This window comes from Merops nubicus, unplaced genomic scaffold (genome assembly GCF_000691845.1).
Source record: "Merops nubicus isolate BGI_N331 unplaced genomic scaffold, ASM69184v1 scaffold32700, whole genome shotgun sequence".
Taxonomy (NCBI): Eukaryota; Metazoa; Chordata; class Aves; order Coraciiformes; family Meropidae; genus Merops; species Merops nubicus.
Window position 1 is genome coordinate 8,865 of NW_008584065.1, and position 13,276 is coordinate 22,140.

Sequence of the window (13,276 nt, forward strand, 5' to 3'; positions counted from 1 at the left end):
AGGTAGAAAGGTAAATTCCTTTGCCTAGCATAAAACGCAGTCTTAGAGCTGGGTGTAAAGACAATGTCTGTGCCTTTTCTCTGCCTCAGATGGGTCTCACCCAGAAGCTCCGTGACTATCTGTGTAGCTGTTGTGAGTCAAGGGGCATTAGTTTTAGCCCCTGGTGGCCTTGGAGTCGATGGGACACATCTCGTCTGGCCTTTGCAGTGTCCTTCCTTGGGAGATGGAGAGCTCATTTCCTTTGCTGTTAATTCTGCTGTGCCTTTTGCCACTATGAAATCTGGGTTTCTGCAGCTGTGTGATGGCCAGCCAGGCCCTTGTTCTAATTTTGCTTTTCCTCTTTGTATCCCACATGCAGAGAAGCAGAGGGAGCTGGCTCGAAAAGGCTCCCTGAAGAATGGCAACATGGGAAGCCCAGTTAATCAGCAGCCCAAGAAGAACAATGTGATGGCACGAACAAGGTAAAGCACTGGAAAAGCACTCAGCTATGCTCTAAGCTGCAGTCCCTAGTGGCCATGGCGTGGGCAGGGAAGATGTTCTTTGTCATTCACCTGCTGCCAAACACCTTGCAGGAGCAGCCATGGCCCTTCCTGCAGCTGGCAGGCCCAAATGCTGTGTGCTGTGTTGCATCCCATCCCCTGGGGAGGTGCAGGGACAGCTGAGCCCAGCAGCAGTGGCAGTGCAGCCTGCAGGAGGCAGGCAGCCGAGCCTGGTCAAAGTCAGGGGTTTTGATACAGCTGTCTTGCCTGTTCTGGGTAGCCTCATGTGGCACATACTGCTGCCAGCAGGAGAGGTATGATGCTGCTTCATGTAACACAAACTGGTTTAGAGCTTAATTCTGCCTCGGCTGCTTTTTTCCACAGTATTTCCCCATCTCCATTGTGATGATCATAGAATGTTTTGGCTTGGAAGGGACCTTTAAAGGTCATCTACCACCTCTCTGGGCAACCTGTTCCAGTGTTTCACCACCCTCATGGTGAAAAATGGCTTCCTTATATCTAGTCTAAATCTACCCTCTTTTAGTTTAAAACTATTACCCCTTGTCCTGTGACACGCCCTGCTAAAATGGTATCCACTTCTCCATACTGATTTACTTAATGAAGGCATGTAAATAATCCATCTCTCTGTGCTTTTCTACACACCTCCTACACGCTTTGAACGTACTTCACTGGGGCTGCTTTGGCACATCTCTGTAAGGCAGTATTACAGTGCTACAAACCGACGTAAACAAAGCATTCCTAGCTGAATACTTTCTTTTGGAGTATTTCTATTTTTTCCATGCATGCTTCAGTACATGCTTCAGTACAACACTGTATTACCTACTTACCTTCAGGAGGCAGGAATCCTCCTGAGCCCACGGGATTGCACCCTTTACATGCTACTGGCAAGGTGACAGATTTTAGCTGAGGACCTCATTTAAAAATAACAGAAGAATCAGCATGAATGCTGGGTTTTTAGTCATGAATGGGAAAGTTCCATGGATTACCATATGTTCAGCAGAACAGAAGCTGCAGGTCAGAGCCTCTTTGTATGCAACATATCTAACAGATGAGGGTCTGTGTTCACATTAATTCCCAAACCCTAAAATAGTAGTCATAAATCATGCCAGGACTCTGTCAGGTTTTATTTGTAAGCCCTCACAGTGTTCTTGGAATACGCTGCATTGCTCCCTGCTCTGTGTTTGGTTGTTGAGTCAATATAAAGGAGCCAAGCCCTTCGTGGCAGCAAGAAATTCAGCAAGTGCTCTCAGCTGGGTTTTTTTTACACCCACTGTTCCTCCATGTCTTCCAAATACAAGCTGGAAAGACTTGGTTTCTTTTGGCAGTAGCCTGTATGGTAACTTCCTGAGAGGAGTGGTAGCAGATTTGCTACTGAGGGATTTAGAAATATTGAAATTAGCAGAAGAATATGTTAAGGGAGAGAAGATGGGCTAAGTACAGTTGCTTAGCTGTAAAATTAGTGACTTCTGCTTGGACAAGTTTTTTGCAAGGTGCTCATGGAAAGGAGAATTATTTGAATGGGGAAGAGCAGAGCAGTGACACTTCTTGACAAAAGCTTTTGAACAGCCATCTCAGTTTTATTCTATTTGTGGACATCTGAGCACTGTTCAGAGGGGGGATGTCCCTGCTTACTGCAGGAGGTTGGACTCGATGACCTTCTGAGGTCCCTTCCAACTCGAAGCATTCTATGATTCTATGATATGTGGACCCCTGCACAGCCAACTATCACCTGCTGGCAGTAGACTCACTTTCCTTAGTTACTTTTCACACAGCATTTAGAAGCATCCCTTGGGGTCTGCAAAACAGAGGTTTGCAGCCATTGCTTTAGTCACAGATGTAGCCAAGCTCCACAGTTCCCATGTGGCTGAGAGGTGTCTGGCATAGGCTCTCAGTGGCCCAAGTCCCTTCGTCCCCCATCTCCTTTGGCTTTCAAGCTGCACCATGGGCACAGCCCTAGTAACACATCAGAGTGATTCAGTCTGTCTTGCCACAGACAGGCCAGCCCCAGGAAGGCGAAAATGCCAGAAGCTCATTCACTGGGGTGCAGTGGGTTACGCTGCGAAACACACAGGTGGTATCTTCAGTCTGAACTGTTAGCTGCCTCTGATCTCTGCAGGAGGAGAATAAGCTAAGGACATTTTCCCCTTTTTAACAGTTCTGCTGTTCTTATCAAATATGGCTTCCTTCATTCAGGCAAACCGCATTGCTTTTCCTAGCCTCTAGTACATCTCCGCCTCCTTCCCCAAAGCTTCTGTTCTGTATTGTGTGTAGGAATTTCTGTTACCCAGCTTCTAGTACCAAGTTGCCTTCCTTTTGGTCTTCTCCTGGGGCAGGGGCACAGCCAGCCTTAGAGGTGAAAGGATCTGGGTCCATAAAGTGCTCAGTCTCCCTAAGAGCAAATAAAGTGTGAACAAAGTTGGGGCGATGTTTGCCTACTTGCTACGAGCACAGGCAGAGCCCACAACACCATCTGCACCACTTGGGCACAGACAGGTCCTGCAGGTCAGGGGGCAGCCTGAACTGGGACTTGTGTTGTAACTTATTTAATGTTAAGTGGGGAAAAACACCAAGACAAGAAACTCATACTTGGGGCAGCTATGGATGAAAGCAGCTATGACTGCTACCCAGTTTTCTTCCAAGGACAGGGAGAAGTGAAAATAAGGACAATCAGGATGCAAGGGAAAGACTTAGATCAGGAACAGAGACATTATCACAGTTTCTGTCTGTTGCAGAAAAATTGACGTTCTCTGTTATTAAGAAAAAAAGGTATTTCTCAAGAAAACAGATGTGGTGATTTACTTTCTTTTTCTTTTAAATCAAGTAAAGCAGCACAAAGGGTTCTTCTCCTAGATCTCCTGATAGTGCTTTGTTCACTCACAGTATAGTAACAACTGTCAGTGAGTATATATAGAGCAGGGACTTGAAAAACTGGAGAGCACGAATGGAAGTCAGTACTTCTGATATCTGTATGGGCAAGCTGCTGCTGCCAGATCACAGCTTGAATTCCTTGCTATATGCTTCAGGAGCCCAAGGACCATCCCAATGCTATGAGAAGGGGTATTGTATTTTACAAGTGGATCCCATTTTCTCCAGTCCCCTAGTGCAGCAGATTGGAAATTCTGCATCAGTTTTAAAATTAATTTATTTAATCTTGAGTTTCAATGAAAATAGTAAGAAAATACAACTAGTTATGAACCTATATATGTATCCACCTTGTCATAACATTGGATACATTTTTCTTTCCTTGAGCCTACCCTCCTTCAGTACCCAACAAGCCTTTGTGTTGCTAATATTGTAGTGGCTTCTTGAAATCTTCTGAGCAGAATCAGAAAATAATTTCAGGTAGTTAGAGAGCATTTGGAGCATGGATGAGATGGATTATCAACTTTAGATTTATTATTCCCCAAACTCTTAGTGAAGCACCATTTTTCTTCATTGCATGTTATTAAAGACCAGTACTTCATTTGGGAGGAAACATGAATTAACCCACCGAACAAGGAGATTTTCATCACTATCACAGTTCCCACCTACTGAACATAGACTCTTACTCTGTTTGCTTGGTTTGGTTGATCTTATTTTAAATATGAACCAAAGTCTTTCTGCAGTTTTCTGGATCAAAGAACTCTGTTTTGAACTAGATATCATTGTTTTAATGTGCTTTCCTTATCCAAGAAGCTCTGAAGCCTGTATTCCATTTCACAAACTCTTTCAGGCAATTAAAGGTGCAAAACCATCGTCAGCCTTTATAGCATTTCTGATGAAGTGAAAGACATTTTAAGTAGTGGGATTTAAAAAGCACTAGTCTGACTGGACTGTTACTCTGCACTCACCAGCTCATATTTTTCATACTACTAAATTTAGGAGTGAGACATGGTAAGTGTTGTGGGTGGGATGGGGTGGGTAGAGACTCAGGCAGAAAAAGCACATAACTGATTTCCAGCAGTTGAATAGTAGGAGCACTGAGCCTCTGCCTTTCCCTAGCCGCCTTCTCCTATTTACTTATTGTGAGTGTCATGTGTTCATTGACAGGAAAAAAAAAGCAACACAAAAATGAGCACTCTGACACAACCAGCAGTGCTAGTTGAACAACTTCACCAGAATGAAGCACAGTGTCATAACTTTTTTCTCTTCCAGCGAGGAGCCTTTTCCCCAGGCACATCTGGCACTCATTCCTGTGAAGCTGTTATAAGCTACCCAGAGATACAGCTCACTTTCTCTGAATTGCATCCATTTGAATGACTTCACCAATAAGGAACAGCTTGCGTGGAAGTGAAATGGAGAAAGCCCAACTAGCATATAGCTTTGCCCTAGACTATGTGTGGTACTGAGCTTTAGTGCATGGTTAACAGGCAACATTTAACTATTTCAGGCTCGTGGTTCCCAATAAGGGCTATTCGTCGTTAGACCAGAGTCCAGATGAGAAGCCACTGGTGGCCCTGGATACGGACAGGTATGCAAGGTGTTAATAAGGTGATAAACATTGTGGTGCAAGCAAGTTTTCATGTGAGAGTGCAGCACTGAAGCTAACTCCTGCACTGCTCTTGCAGGCTGCTTGCACTCTCCCTTGCTCTGCCCTTTGGCATATGCCAGAACTGGTCTATGCATGTAAACAGGGAGGAGGAGATGTGTGCAAAGAGCACTGTCATGGCAAGATCTGGGGGTCATGCGTGAAAGTTGCTCTCCAGGCTCCCTTTATGTGACTTCTCTGTGCCTCAAGGACAGCTTCATGGCACAAGAAGCTAGAGCTAACCAGGGAATATAGGTCTCTCTAACTATTGCCTTCTTTGCTCTATCCTGTCCTTCCCTGCAGTGATGATGACTTTGACATGTCCAGATATTCGTCCTCGGGATACTCGTCAGCTGAGGTGAGTTATACTCTCTCCTGCCATCCTTGCCATGAATGCTAATAGTAGAGCAGCTAGATAATATAATGGCTACACAACAAATTTACCAGTGGCGTAGACTCTGTGAGTCTAGAAGGGGCCATGGCAGAAACTGTGTCATGTTTCCTTCTTCCCTGATGGTGCCCTTGGCTCCATCCACACACTGCTGTGGCACAGAGATCTGCCCACCAGCTGTTTTCACAGCTACCTTTGGCTTCACATAAGCTTTTCCCCGTTAGTTGCTGCTTAGTCCTGCAGTGTTTGCCCCTGTGGTGCAAAAGCATCAACTTGTCTGTTATGCCCACTCGGCAACTGAATGCTTGCCAAGGACACAAAGGATCTGAGGGTGTCCTGTGACTTCCAGTTCTTGGGATGGTCAGAGTCGCCCTGTGCTTGTTGGAGCACAGAGAAATTCCAGAGAGGGCTTGCAGATATGAACTCTTGCCCTTTCAAAGAGAAAAGGCAGGAAGCTGAAGCTCCTTAATCCCCCTGAATTGTTTCTGAATATATTCCCAAGCTCTGTCCTGATTTAGCTTGGCCTCCAGATACTGCTTCTCTGGGATCTGATGTTACATCCAGGGTCCTGAGCAGCTATTCTGCACACAAGCTGCTGAGAACTCTTCCCCCTTGTATCCCATCCTAGGGCAAAATATGTCTGAAACACAGAGAAACAGCCAAATGAGACCAAACAGACCAGAGAAACAGACCAAATGAGCTGGGCCGTCACTGGGCCCTCATGAAGTGTTGCTGGCCTGTATTTGGTTAGACATTGCTTGAACATGAAATGACAAAAAGCCAAGAGGCTTTACCACCTTTCAACAGCTATAGTGTGCCCCAGACTCAGAGAAGGGACTGCCAAGCTGCCAGTTGGTTTATTAACATTATTGTTACATTACTTGAAATGAAAGCTTATTTTCATGGCAAGATTATTGCAGAAGAAAATAGCGTATTATAGAATCATTTTGGTTGGAAGAGACCTTTAAGTCAACCATGTATCAGTTTGCTATTATGCAATATCTCGCTTAAGATAATCCTGTTCTGGAAGAAGCTAGAACAGAAAGCAACCCTCACCTGTGGTCAAAAACTGGGACTCTTTCATTAGTGGGGCAACTGTTAATGATGGGGAAGTGTACTCCAGAATAAGGGACCTTCTTCTTCTGACCAACGGAAGTGAGAAGTCTCAAGTGTTTGATTGTTTCTCTCTTTCTGTAGCAGATCAACCAAGACTTGAACATCCAGCTGCTAAAGGATGGGTACCGGTTAGATGAGATCCCAGATGATGAGGACCTCGACCTAATCCCCCCTAAATCGGTCAACCCTACCTGCATGTGTTGCCAAGCCACCTCCTCCACCGCCTGTCACATCCAGTAGTGAGGCCGGCAGGCTGTGATCAGTGCTTTCCACTATAACTGTAAAACTTAACAGCCATTGCTTCCTCCTATGGTAGGACGTGCACCTCTTTGTGTTCATGGAGCCAGGAGAAACCAAAAAATTCATTTTATGATTGGTTGATAAGTTATTTTAAACTATGGTTAAACAAAAGAGAAGTTTCTCAAAGTGCCAGGCAGTGCCTGGCAGAACTGACTGGTCTGGAGAGCGAATGCATAGGGTCCAGATACCTCCTTGGTTTGTGTAGGCACTGGGGATATTTTGTAAGGTGTCTGTTCCAGAATGGGAAGGGTCAGATGGAGCTGCAGGTTATCTGCCCACCAAAAACCAATGTTTCTGCAATATCAGGGGTAAATGTGAGGTGCCAGGGGGATTTACCAATGAGAGGAGGTCAGTTCTTAATTCATTCACTAAACCTGTTTCATTTGCATATCCAAAATGATACTGTAACTGGGGCACAGGAATGGGAATGGAGCAGGGCATCCCTTCATATGGCAAGGCTAGCCAGGAGTAGCATGACACAATTTATTCACTTGTGAAGACGACAAATACGTGGCATTTCACTGTGAGTCAGTACTAGCTAGAGCTGTCATGTCACATATCCAATGCAACCAACCCTTAGCTGCACGTTGGGTTATCACCAAACACATCAGATTCGATCTGCAATCCATCCATGATCTCCAGGGATTCAGTCCTTGCCCAGGGATACCATACTCCTGACTCCAGTCTGCTTGTGTATACTGACTTCAAGCTTTCCTTAATTCCCAGGAGTACCTCATCTGCTTCCAAAACTCTTAAATTTTGTTCAATTAAGAAAAAATAAGTCCTGCACAAGACAAGACTAGAGCTTTACAGTCTGAAGATCAGTTCTGCAAAAACTAGTTGAAGAACTTTTCTACAGTGCTCAACTGCTGATATTCTCTTTACACTGCATCTCTTGGTGCCTGTGGGAGAGATCTGTTAACACTGAATGTATCTGTGTGATAGTGTCAGACTTTTAGGGGAGTTTCCAGCAACAGCAGGATTATGAACAGCTTCAGCTGAAAAAAACACGCAAGAGGAAAGTACTGATTGATTATCCCATCTCTGCCCATGTGTGAATCAGTTTTGGTCTGTGTTAGAGTTATCCCATGTCAGGAGCAGTTGTGTTTATTTTGTGCTGGAACAGTCATGAAACCTGGCATTACATTAGGTTGCTGGACTGAATTCCCAGTTTACCTGCAGATTGTTTTCAATGCAAAATCATTTCTAGAATTAGGAAACGTGTCTTCTCCCTGACTGGTTTTACACTGCTGGCTTCAGCATATGCGGGGCTCAGGTGAGGGATGGGCTGACATTTTTCTCAGTGCTATAGTCTTTTGCCACAGGCACGACTGTGTGTTTTTCTGCCCTGCCAGGAAGAAGGACTGCTTGCCTTGTGTCATCCCTAGCTTCACAGCCTGGGGAAGGGGAAAAGCAAGGGCAGTTCTGAGTTTCCCATCAGATTCCCTGATTCACAAGGTTAGCCTGGGCTATACTCTGACAGGCAGATTCTCCCATCTGAAATCTGCATTAGCTGAGTCTTTAGGAAGTCCATTCTTTTTGTGATTAGGAGATTTATTTAGCACCCTGTGGTTTCACTCTGTGTGGTGCAAACCACGATACCAACTGCAGTGTGAGCAAAAGAGCAGGCACAAAGGATTCCTGGGCTTTATTATTCACTGGCTGGTATGGGCTAGTTAAAGCTAGCTAGTTAAATTTTGGCCCCCCTTCCCTAAAACGGTGTGCTGCCACCCTGGCTCCAGGCCATAGAAAGGGGACCGAGTGGTGCTGTTTACTGAGCATCATTGCCTCCTCGTGCAGAAGTGCTGGTTAACTTGTCAGCCTCTCTAGGAATAGTATTCCTCAAGTGAATTCCTCTGCCTTTCTCACTACCTGATAATGCTGATGGGGGATATTTCCAAAATGTTTCTAAAGAAGCACAAAACGTCAGGTCTCCAGTTCTTCACTTCTTCCTTCATGTGCCTCCTTTCCTCTCCACTATGAGTTCAGATTGAGGTTAGCAAGATTTCTGGAGCTAGAGAAAGAGCTCTAATAAGGCTGTGTAGAGAGGAAAGATAAAAGAGGAAAAAAGTAGTCCTTAAGGAGTCTTTTTTTAATGGGGAATGCAGTCAAAACCCAACAGAAACACTGTGGTCAAACCAAATCCTATAGGACATGACCAAGTCTCAATCTTCACTCTTCTAAAGAGAGACTTTGCAGTTGGGCATTGATACCATGCAACATCTTCATTGTATGTGTCCTCCTGGGTCAGTCTCTGTGCCTTCCAGCTGGGCTACACATGCTCAGCCCTTGCTTAGGAGCTCAGAGCATTTCTGTGTGCCTGCTAGAGCAACGAGCCATCTGTTTACGTGAGTCTGCCATGGAGGACCACAGGTCTCTGTCATGCTGCCATCATGTTCAGTCTAAGCCAGAGTGAGTCTTGCTGACACTGTCTCCCAGGGTTAATGCCTCCCCTCTATAGGACAGACCATCCCTGATAGCCTCTGCCCCGCAGCACTACAACCAAGTATTTTTATTGCCTCAGTTGCTGGTTTTTGCCTGCCCTGAGGCATTCCTCAACTCTGCAACCCTGCAACTGCCCTCAACCCTTTGCATTGTGTGATGCGCATCTGCTTCTAGCACAAGCCTTTAAGGAGGGAGGGAGATGAATTTTAAGTGTTGCACCTAGTGCTTCCTCAAATACAGATGGAAGCACAAGGCAAGTGTTTTTCACTGCACACAGAAAGAGCTGGTTGCACAAATAGCTGGTTTGGCATGACAGTACAGGACCATAAAATGGCAATTTTTTGGCTTCTCCTCTCTATGCTTTGTGTTCATATATTTTACTAGGGGGATAAAGTAGAAAGGGTGGGGAAGAGTAGTTACCTGTGTAGAGACATTATCAAGAAGGCTGAAAGGATTAAGGCAATGCACATGTGGCCGTCATAGAAAACTGAACACTAACCCCTCTGAACTGCAGCCCCTTAAGCTATGACCACGTGGCACGTTTGTTGGGCCATTACAGAATACAGTGGACGACTGGTCACTGTGTATTAACCACGGATTGGGCTGGCTCTCCTCTCTGGTCTTGTGTTCAGCCAGAAGGCTTTCCTTGTGCCCTCATTGGAGGTTACACTGTGGTGACTTCCCAGGAAGGCATACATAACATGGCCATTCTGGCACTGTTCTCCTTAGACGAGTCTGTGCCGACAGGGCCTGGAGAAGGCAAGAGCGAAGAGCACAGACCCTGACGTCCTGTCACAGCATTACAAAGCTATGAAATGTGCAGAGCTGCCAGGCACCCTCATGAATGCAGACTGCATCCAAGAAAGTAAATCGTTCTTTATGCCAGTCTTGGCAGCAAACCAGAAGGTCTTCTCAGGCCCCATTTTCAGTCCAGAGTTGTACGGAATACCAAGGTGAGGAGCACTGTGGAGTGTGGAAGGCTGCATTGCTGTCCATCTCAATCACCATGCAGATAGGATTTAAGGATATTGATGCTGGTGCCGCCACAAAGGAATTTGCGTTTGATGCCTCCCAAAGCCAGACTGGCTTTTGTTAAGATTTTATGTAATTTCAGTCACCAAATTACCTGAGTTTAAGCAAGTTCTTTCCTTTTATCAGATGTTAATTTTACCCTTGAATACGAGCTGGCTTTGAACTCCAAGGTCTCAGCACTCAACTCTGTCTCTGCAGTCTGCAGACTTCCTATTTCCAGATATCTCTGTGAGGAGGAGCATCTTCATGTTGAGGAAGGTCTTTAGATAGCATGGTCTATTCTGTTTTCTGGTTGGCTGAAAGGAGGCTGATGTCCAGGTGATCATCCCAAAGGTTCATTTGATGTCTTATGGATGTATCTTGAAGCCCTTGGAAGAGCCACTGGATCATATCTGATGTTGCTGCATGTCTACCCCCAACATGTACACTTGGCCATTGGATCTGCTGTGCTGCTCTGTCTGTCTCGCCTGCAGATGCCTTGCAATAGCAGAAGTAGGCAACCAGCCTTGCTGCATGGAGGTGGAAAGAGACTTCAGGATGCTCCCCCACAGACAGCATGGACTCAGCTGCTTCTGGTTTGTCTCTCCAGCTCCTTTCCTAAAAGGAAGCACCTGATGTGCTCAGGCACCTTCTGGCTACACACACATTGGTCTGCAGTCCTAAGCAGAATCTTTTCCTCCCCGTGCAGAGTCTGTCCTTGGGCTGCCTGTGAGCTGTACAGCAGCATGCAGGAGGCTTGAAAAGTACAGTGCCCTGTATGTGACTCAACAGAACATGAAGCTTTTGAAGAATGGAAGGACCCAGCTGGGCACCAGATGGAACAACAGGAAAAGGAAAACAACCAGTAACTAGAAAGGTTGCCAAGTGGTGTCTTGGCCTGGGGCAGATCCCAGTTGTCCAAGTTAATCTATCTCAGTGCAGTGCTGATACCAGCAGGGAGCAAAGCTCACTTTCAGATGCACACACCAGACACATCATGTCCCTGAGTTGGCACCACGGCCAAATACTACTACAGAGAGTCTGCTGGACTGTTAGAGCACAGAAATGAGATCTAGGGTCCCTTGCTGCTGTTGGCATGTGGTATGTATTTGCTCTAGCATCAGGCAGGTCACATCCCCTCTTGATGTCCATTCCCTTCTGCAGCACAGGGGAGAAACCTGCCTTCCCAAGATAGTACCACCACCCTGCATGGGTGTTGCCAAGTGTGTGGTGGCCACCATTGACAGCATAGCTCTTCAAGGAAGATGCCAAAAGTGTGCTATAGAAATTCCATGGATATTTTAAAAGTACTGCTCTTCTTTCCCTCTGTTTACTAGACTCTTGATGTTGCTTGTATGTGCCAGAAGGCTGCAGGGTGGAGGTTAGTAGAAAGATTAAACAGCTTTTGGGGAAGATATTAGGCAAGGATATGTTTTTTCCAGTTATTTGGCAGGTAGATCTTGCACAACTCTCTTCTTGATCTGCATCAGGAGGTTTGGTTGCCCAACAGCACCATCCTCTGCCAGCAGAATGAAGAAACTTAGGAGTGCAACTGGGATAGCAAGTGCTAATGGGAGGAGAGCACTGAGGGGCTCATTTTGGGTATTCCCACTGAAGTTTCATGCTCTTGAGCATCCGTATAATCATCTGAGGGTATGAACTGGAAGTTTTGGCTGAACTCCTCTACTTTTCCATTCTCCCTTCAAGCTCACATGGAGTGTGCCTACTCATACCTACAATGAAGTCAGCTTTTTTATCTGGCTGCTGCTTGGGTCAGCAAGCACAGGCTGCAGGTCCAACAGGAATATCTGCATAGATGGGCAGTGCCACAGAGCAAGCTGGGCTATGTTGAGCCTAGGGTCTCGACATAGAGAGGGCATGGGAGAGTCTTTATTTTAAAGTGCTTTTCACCTCTAGGAGAACACTGCATCCTTGTCACCTTCTTTCAAGGCTTTTCTGTGAGAGGGATGGCCCCATACCTTGAACTGCATCTCATCAGACAAACCCAGCTCTGTTAGAGAGCCACACAATCCCTGAAGCAGAAAGGCCAGCAATTCAGCACAGGGGAAGAGGTTGTTACCTGGGATTACTTACAGAAGATTAATGCAGGTTTCTTACAGGGGCTGGTATCCATATTTTAAATCCGTGTATTACACAGCTGAGCTGCTGTACTGCTTCCAGAAAATGACAACTATATCCCTTCCTTTGCCCCCCGTGACAGTCCTGGGATTGCAGCAGCTGAGTGCTCCCTGGCAGAGCGCTGCTTTGACAGCTTTCTGAGGAGGCAGAAGTTGGGGACTAACTGAGATCATGTGGAGCAGAGCACCATGGCCCATGCAGCAGGTCATGTCACAGAGCAGCGTGGGCACAGACAGGAGAGGTTACAGCTTTCCATGGTGCCTGTGGAGAGCAGCTCTTCCCATTGCACTGCAGACCCATTGGCCACTGGTGGTGGCACCGAACCTTTCTCTGAAAAGATGGATTTGCTCCTGGAAGGAGCCTGCCTCGGTGGTTGTGCCTGATCTGCCAAGACATTTCCATAGTAAAAAATGGTGATACAGGCAGTGGGATTGCATCAGAGAGTCAAAGGGACAAAAGAAACCTAATTAAAATGTGACCATATCAGACATGTCACTGGAAACCAGCACAGAAGGCACTAGGAAAAGAAAAGGCCACCACCTTAGGAGATGCAAAATTTTTTGGGAGATGTAATACAGATGCATGGAGAGAGCTGGAAAACTTATACAAGCTCTCTTCACAACAGCCCTTCTGTTTTTTATCACCTTCATCTCCCAACCCTAGCTCACAGATTTCTTTGCCCTGTTTCTTTGCACAGAAAAGCTGTGGTAGCAGCTGTGTTTGGCTTGTAGCTTCCTCTATCCTGAGACAAACCCAAGGCAAGTATCAGACCAGTGGGAGATCCAACAAACGTGATGGTGGGTGAGCCAGACAGCATGCTGGGATTTCTCTTCACCCACCAGAAGACTGTGGGGCTGAGGGTTCAGC

General features: G+C 46.0%; 1 protein-coding gene across 1 annotated transcript; it reads left to right on the plus strand.

Moving 5' to 3' along the window:
- The first annotated feature begins 362 nt into the window (after positions 1-362).
- On the plus strand, positions 363-6,869 carry FAM219A (family with sequence similarity 219, member A). The gene is made up of 4 exons (XM_008943069.1): positions 363-461; positions 4,870-4,950; positions 5,311-5,365; positions 6,596-6,869. Exons 1-4 carry the CDS (start codon positions 406-408, stop codon positions 6,752-6,754), a joined length of 351 nt encoding a protein of 116 aa, XP_008941317.1. The 5' UTR covers positions 363-405; the 3' UTR covers positions 6,755-6,869.
- Positions 6,870-13,276: the final 6,407 nt, after the last annotated feature.